The sequence below is a fragment of the Trachemys scripta genome, chromosome 8, assembly GCF_013100865.1.
Source record: "Trachemys scripta elegans isolate TJP31775 chromosome 8, CAS_Tse_1.0, whole genome shotgun sequence".
NCBI lineage: Eukaryota > Metazoa > Chordata > Testudines > Emydidae > Trachemys > Trachemys scripta.
In genome coordinates, this window is record NC_048305.1 from 18,621,359 (window position 1) to 18,629,151 (window position 7,793).

Below are 7,793 nucleotides of genomic sequence, written 5' to 3' on the forward strand. Positions count from 1 at the left end.
CCAATTTACTGTGGTTGATGTGGCTGGAATCAACAGATCTGTGGCATTTTCTGTCTATTCTGCAACCCAGTTTTCAGCTGTGTAGAGCTAGCAAAAGGAATTAACTTTCCTTTGGGGAAGGTGCCCTGCATGGTGGTCTTGATCTTTCATACCTTGCTTGGCTGCCTAAGGCTCCTCTTACATAAATCCCTCCGATGCTATAAGGCTCTGGGATCCAAGAGAGAAGTCAGCATCCTCCCTTGTTTTCCTTTTCTATTCCACCCCTCACTTCGCCCACACACAAGGTGCTGTCAAATAATGTGTGGAAAAGAAACCTGGGTTCATCCAGCAGGGGGAGCCAGGCGCCCACTGAGTCGTTGCACCCCTGGAAGGTGGTGAACAATGAACGTCAAAGAGTGTGTGGATGTGGAGTGAAAACGGCGAGGTGGGAAAGAAACGAGAAATAAACCAGCAGGGAAAGATGAGGCGAGTGTCCTCTCGGCTGGGATCCCTGCCTCATCTGCAAGCCATAACAGCCAGCCTGTGGGATAAATGACTTCTCCCCTGTGTTGGTGAGTACATGCCACAGGGGAAAGAGTTTGACTAGATCTTAGTGTCAAGTCCAGTTGTGTGTGTTGTGTCTTTTGTCTGTGTAAATGTGTGTGTGATTTGTTTGTGTTTAGTGTGTCTGTGCATTTTTGTGGCTTTGATTTGTTTGGGAGTTTTCTAGTTTTTTTGTAGCTCTTCAGTGGTTGGTGTGTGTGTGTGTGTATTTTGTGTCTGATTATGGGTTGCTGAGCATTAGTGTTTGTGTATGATCTTTATTTGCAGAGTGAATGTATATGTGCGCACATGGGTCATTTACATTTTTTAGAATATTTCAAAGGGACAAGTTAATTACATCTGCTTACTTTTCATGTCAATTAATTTACCTTGTCTAGTTTTAAATGGTGAAATACTCTGTGTCACCCCATGTGCCACTGAGATGAATGTCGTTTAGGACAGCTGAAATTAATACTCTTTGTTCAATCAAACGCCAGGGTGTTGGCATTTATTACCCTTTTTGTGTCTCCCTCTGGGTGTGTGGCTTGAGTGTGCAGTATACAGCCTACATAACGATTGGGGGCAATGAGACAGGAGGAAGTCATGTGGGATGCTCTGGAAATGCTCCTTTATGGAATAGCTCCTTGGATGCCGGAGGGGATGACTGGGGGGCTGCTGCGACGTTTTCCCATTGAATAGTCCCATGTCTGTCTTTCCCCTTTCTTAATGCTTTAGGAAGGAGACCCAAGTGAAACAGACACTTCCTGGAGAGGCGATGTTGCCACCCGATACCCCAGGCAGAAGGAAGTCTTTGCTATCGGGGTCCCCCATTCAGCAAGATGGAGGGAAAGTCCCTGGGATTGGAGATGTAAATCCCAGGGCAGGGTGCAGGAGACCCTGAAGAGCCTGCTGCACCTGGGCTTTGTCTAAAGGGAAAGGCATGTTGGGGTTGGACCTCATCCCTGGAATGCAACTGTGAGGAGCAGCAGTTGGAAAGAGGATTATTCCTTGATGATTATGGAGAACTAGCGTGTCAGCAAAGTGTCAGAGCAAACTCTTTCCCACGGGAATAGTAACACACTCCCACAGCTTATGGTAGCCACCGGCCTGAAAGCTACATCAGTGGCTGAAGGGAGCTCCACTCAGGTCTTTCCCATTTCTTCCTTCTCTTCCCCTTATTTCTTCTTCCAGTGAAGAACGAAAGACAGAAACATCACTCAGATCTTGCTAGAGTGTTGGAAATACCGTGCCTTTGTTTTGGATGATTTGTACTGATGTGCCACTTCAATGGGATGTACAAAGTGTGACTTGGGTGATGACCATTTAGCCAGGACTGAGCTGGTTAACAAAGTTTGCAGGCTGAGCACAAAGACTGGGTGGAATGGAAGCAGCCTGTCATGCACTTATAGGACTCTAGTTTTAAACAAGAGATCTTTATGAAGGAGCTTGAAAACCAGACCTATTGTTCATCTGAAAATTAATTCCTGCCGATTAAACCATTGGCTTTTATTTTTTCCCCACCTGATGCAATGCAGTGCCTCTCTGTTGGTTTTGTATATGTGATTTGCTATGCAATTCAAATACTAAATAAGAAGGAGAGACAAACTTTCATCCCAGGACAAACAGAGAATCAAAGGTGAAAGGTAGGATTCAGATTTTCTCATTTAATTAAAAATAAATAACATGAGCCGTTCTTTACTGAAAGTCTTTAAAAACACACACACACACACAGACACACAATGTAAATTTATTTTCTTTGCTTCTAGGACTGTGAGACCTAAACAATGTGGAACAAAATGAGGAGTTGCTCCCTGAAGCTTCCCATAAACAGAGAACTAATGTATTTTGTAGCTGGAATGCACTGAGGGTGAAAAGGGGAGAAAAAAAACGTCTCATCAGTTAGAGGTTTGTGAAATTAAATTAGAAACAAAAGCACCTAATGTAATACGCTTCAGTAGATCTGAAGGGCTAGTCAAATGGACACTGGAAACACTGGATCAATAGCCTATTTAAGTGGGAATATGTGATTGAAAAGTGATTGCACTCTTGTCTGTTGGGTATTTTTGTAGGGGACTCAAGCAGGACATATGCAGATGGCCTGTTTTAATTGGGATATTTTGTGCTTGAGTAGTACAATGTATTTCAGAAGGGATTACTAAAAAAAAAAATCGGTGCAGAGTTGACTGTGTTTGTAAATTTCAGCTACTTGCCACACAGCTTTTGATGCCTCTTAATGTGATTCCTAAGGAGCATGGGGTCCACCCAAGGGTGAAGAGACTATAACACAAACCTTCGGTCTGCCTGGCAATGAGTAATTAATGGACGCCTGATGTATCTGTAGTCTCTCCAAGCAAAGGAGTTGATGTCATCATGATTTTCATGATATGATTTTCCCTCAGGAGAAGCTATGACTTGGAACGACACCACAATGGACGGGGAAGAGTTGCTCGGGGAAAGGGACTCCTCCTTTCGGATCCTTACAGGCTGCTTTCTTTCTTTGCTGATACTTTCCACGCTTCTGGGGAACACATTGGTGTGTGCAGCTGTCATTAGATTTCGCCATCTGAGGTCCAAGGTGACCAACTTCTTTGTAATCTCCTTGGCAGTGTCAGATCTTTTAGTGGCAGTCTTGGTCATGCCTTGGAAAGCTGTTGCTGAGATAGCTGGTTTCTGGCCTTTTGGTTCATTCTGTAACATCTGGGTGGCATTTGATATTATGTGCTCCACGGCCTCAATCTTAAACCTTTGTGTCATTAGTGTGGACAGATACTGGGCCATCTCTAGTCCATTCAGGTATGAGAGGAAAATGACCCCCAAGGCAGCTTTCATCATGATCAGTGTGGCATGGACCTTGTCTGTATTGATTTCCTTCATTCCTGTGCAGCTGAACTGGCACAAAGCTACAACCACAAGCTTTTTAGAGCTAAATGCTAGTTCCCAAGACATAACCATGGACAACTGTGATTCCAGTCTAAACAGGATGTATGCCATCTCCTCTTCTCTAATTAGCTTTTACATCCCAGTGGCCATCATGATCGTCACCTATACAAGGATATACAGGATTGCTCAAAAACAAATAAGACGCATCTCGGCTTTGGAAAGAGCAGCAGTGCATGCTAAGAACTGCCAAAACACTACAGGGAATGGAAACAGTATGGATTGCCAGCAACCAGAAAGCTCCTTCAAAATGTCCTTCAAGAGGGAAACGAAAGTCTTAAAGACTTTGTCAGTGATCATGGGGGTGTTTGTATGCTGCTGGTTACCCTTTTTCATATTGAACTGCATGGTGCCCTTTTGTGAGCCCAGCCCACCATCCAAGGGAGCAGAACCCTTTTGCATTAGTTCCACCACCTTTGATGTTTTTGTTTGGTTTGGATGGGCTAATTCCTCACTGAACCCCATCATTTATGCCTTCAATGCTGATTTCCGCAAGGCATTTTCAACTCTGCTAGGATGCTACAGACTCTGCCCTACTTCCAACAACGCTATAGAGACCGTTAGTATCAACAACAATGGGGCAGTTGTTTTTTCAAGCCATCATGAGCCTAGAGGGTCTAGCCCAAAAGAGTGTAACCTGGTGTATCTGATCCCACATGCTATTATCTGCCCAGAAGAAGAACTTCTGAAAAAGGAAGAAGAGGGTGAACTATCTAAGACCTTGGAGAAAATGTCTCCAGCACTGTCTGGTATCTTGGATTATGAAGCTGATGTGTCTTTGGAAAAGATCAACCCCATCACTCAGAATGGGCAACATAAAACATGAACACTGAGGTTAGCCCAGCAAAATCTAATAGTCAAAAAAGATATATAAGATTTTTTGGTAAAAAACTAAGCTCTAGTGAGAATTATACTGTCACGCAAAGCTCAGAGTTGATTATTGGGTGTTCAAATCAAAGATAAAATTTTAAACAAAAAAGATATTGAAAACCCAAAGGTATTTCTGTGTTGTTCATACTGAATAAAACAGAGACACAAATTTAGGTACAAAGCAGTGTCAAAGAAAATATTTCCTCTGCTCTATAAATATTTATAGAAACTGGTTTCTATCTTAAAATGGGACAAGAAAAAACCCATTAACAACTTAACAATTAACCTTTGAAGAAAATCAGAGGATTTAATTTGCCATGTATAGTACTACTGGGTGCTACCAGGTTCTAAGTAAAGTTTGAGGGATTAAAAAGGTAGGTAGATGCCTTCTAAAATTATTTCTGAAAAACAACGAGCCTTACAATGAGAATGGGTATTTTTAAAGATTTGGGAGATAATATGTTGATATTGGTTTTATTTATTTATTGTTTAAAATTGATATTTTTCATATGTTATAACAGATCTAGCTTTATTTAACTTATTTAAAATGTCTAAATAATGGGATATTTCAAGGGTCTCACAACTGCATTTTGACCAGTCAACTAGTCAGCACTTTAATAATGACCATTAAAAACAAAAGAAAAAACCCTCTCTGATAGTCTGGGTAGCCAATGAAGTAAATAAAAAAGAGGCAATCATAAAAAGCACAGCAAAGGATGGGGGAGTTAATGAAGCTGAAGCTGTGTAGAATTTATTTATTTTTTGTGGGATTGCTTAAAAAAAATAGGACCAGAGTTGACGGATTGACAAGCTGAGAAAGCTCTTCCCTTATAGAATAAAAGGAATTGCTGCTATTTATTTTAAAAAGTTTCATGTTACAAAGACTTTGCTAGAATGTCAGTTTGTGGATCTGTAAATACCTTAAATATGAATACCACCTTAAGAAGAATCCAATTTGAGAAGAGAAGCTTCTTATATAACAATCATTAGTATATAATGTTTTGTATTTATGTAAGATAAACAGCTTTCTCAGACTTTTCTTATTTCAAGTCTTGGATATCTTTTCTGAATAAACACAATTGATTATAATGGTAGTAAATATGACAAATCTTTTTACCATCTGTATTATTGCAGAAACACCAGTAGTCAAAAATCATGCTGTCTGTCTGCTAATGTATCACAGCCAGAATAACTTAACAAGTGAGGTACTTTAGTGCTTTACTTTGAAAACTAGAATGACATTAATTTTAGTCTTAAATATGTTAATAGTACATTGAATAATGAATAGTGCCTCATTTCCATTTTGGATGAAGACATTTCTAAATGTCTATGGAGCTTCAATCCCCATTTCCAGATGTCTTGTGAGCTCCATAAAATTTGCCAATGTTTATTTTGACAACTGTTACTTTTTCATTGTACTCTGAAATCAAAATCCCTGCCTCTTTTCCTTTGTAATGTCAAAAGCAGTCAGTAAACATTAGCAACAGTCATCGGCAGGCATTCCTATACGGACACATTCCAAGAGAGCCATTTGTTTTTGGAATGTTAGCAAAATATCCTTCTGAGAAACTCTTCACAACCTTTATCAAAAAGTGTTATCAGGAAAAGAAAACCGAGAGAAAAATTAGAAGTCTAATGAAATATATACATCCTGCATCAGGTCTGTGTTATTTATGTATTGTGAATGTTTTCATAATTTTATTGCCTGTATGCTGCTTTCATACATATAATAAAATTATTTTGTGAACAGAAGGTCAAATAAAACAATCTACATTGCATTTATTAAATATATTCTGGTTTTTGTTTCTCATATTGGTTACATTAATGACAAGGACATATTAACGTTTTCCCACTTGCCCTAATGTGGAACCATACCAATGAGGTTAATAGGAATTTTCCATAGGAACAGAAGAAAGCCCTTTGTATTGAGATGGCTTCATGTTTCTATTTCAGTTGGCTGCTGCCATTCATTCTGGACTGGAATTTGAAAGGGCTCAGATGTCTGATTTCAAAATAGCTGCTTTAAAATGATGGGTCTGAACCATTTAAATGCATAGGGCCTGATTCACTGGTGATTGGTTGATATCAAAGGTGTTGGACTGGTGTAAAACAGGAATAACATAGTGGTGAATCACACCCCCCTGGGGCCTTTTTGTTGTCCTTCTTTAAAGCTCTGTGATACTCTTCAAAGTGATTTGTAAAAATAGCATTGTAAGGTTCCATCACTATTGTCTCTCAGTGTGTTCCCATTCAAAACAACTCCATTTATAAGTAAAAAGAAGGTGGACCAGACCCTCAGTTCGTGTATATCAGTGTTGTTCTATTGACTTCTGTGGAACTATGAAAATTTATCCCAATGGAGGGTCCAGCCCACTGGCTTGTCTCTTCATCAGCCTGCAAATCCATTTTGAAAATGGAAAGTCAAGCTCACTTCTTTCTGCTTCAAGTATTACCAGTATTAACGCTTCGGTAATCAGGACTGAGCCAGAGTAGAATGCACCTCGTTCTCTCAAAGCTGTATTGGCTATGGAATTCTAACACAAGGAAAAAGTAATGCAGCTTTATTTCAGTCAGTAAAACCAGCAGATCTGATTGTGAATGCACATTTTGGCAGGTCTCTAGAGCAAGGAGGTGTAGGTTGATAGTCAATTTGCAAAACAGAAACCTACTTTTAATCTTTTTTAGCTTGTTAGCCAGAGATTCTCTCTGAGTTTGGGGTGATGCCTGGGTCCTGATATTTGTCATAAATTTGAGAAGTATGAAGGATTGGCTTCCATTTCAAAGAGTACACAAGCAAAAGGACTTTCTGTGGTCCTTAATCAGGCAAATCTCTCCTTGACTTCTAGAATTTGGCCTTTTATTCCCAAAACCTTGCAATTTGAATGTTGGTCTGGAGTATAATGGCAAAATAGATTTTAAATATAACACTCAAAGTAACCCCACATTTATCGTTATCCCAATTACACAGTGGTTGCTTGTGCCCAAAGCAAATGGTGAGACTGCAGGTAACCAGAGCCATCCCAGTGCCTCCTTGCCCACAGATTGATCAGTTTTTCAAAGTGAAAGACTGGGCGCCGGTGGGAGTGCCAGAGGCACTGTCCATGCGGATGTGGCATACCTTTCCTCTGAGGAGCAATCTGGGTTCCCCCTTTCAGAACAGGCACTGGAACACTTCACAAAGGGCAGGAGAGGAGAGAGATTTACTCCTCTGAGACAATGCTACTGTTTTCTCTCTGTCAGCCCTTCTTTTTTCTTTCTACCTCCTCCTTCAAACCCTTCTTACCTTCCTTGTTCCCACCACCCATACATCTCATTCTTACCACTACCAGTTCATCCATATCCTTAGTCACCCATTTACCCCATTCCTTTATTCATTTGTCAGTCTAACCTGTGCCTCTCTAGCTCAGATTCTATCCTGTCCTATTTGTTTCTCAGCCCCTTCCAGTGGTTTTCAGGGGCATGTA

At 40.4% G+C, this 7,793-nt stretch overlaps 1 protein-coding gene across 3 annotated transcripts; it reads left to right on the forward strand.

Moving 5' to 3' along the window:
- Positions 1–203: 203 nt before the first annotated feature.
- Positions 204–6,080, forward strand: DRD1 (dopamine receptor D1). 3 transcript variants are annotated; one of them, XM_034780287.1, is made up of 4 exons: positions 204–551; positions 1,258–2,165; positions 2,289–2,427; positions 2,725–6,080. In XM_034780287.1, exon 4 carries the CDS (start codon positions 2,930–2,932, stop codon positions 4,283–4,285), a length of 1,356 nt encoding a protein of 451 aa, XP_034636178.1. In that variant the 5' UTR covers positions 204–551; positions 1,258–2,165; positions 2,289–2,427; positions 2,725–2,929; the 3' UTR covers positions 4,286–6,080. The 3 variants fall into 3 exon arrangements, with proteins under 3 accessions (XP_034636178.1, XP_034636179.1, XP_034636177.1); XM_034780288.1 differs by having other exon boundaries at positions 2,922–6,080; XM_034780286.1 differs by having other exon boundaries at positions 2,289–6,080.
- The last annotated feature ends 1,713 nt before the right edge of the window (positions 6,081–7,793 follow it).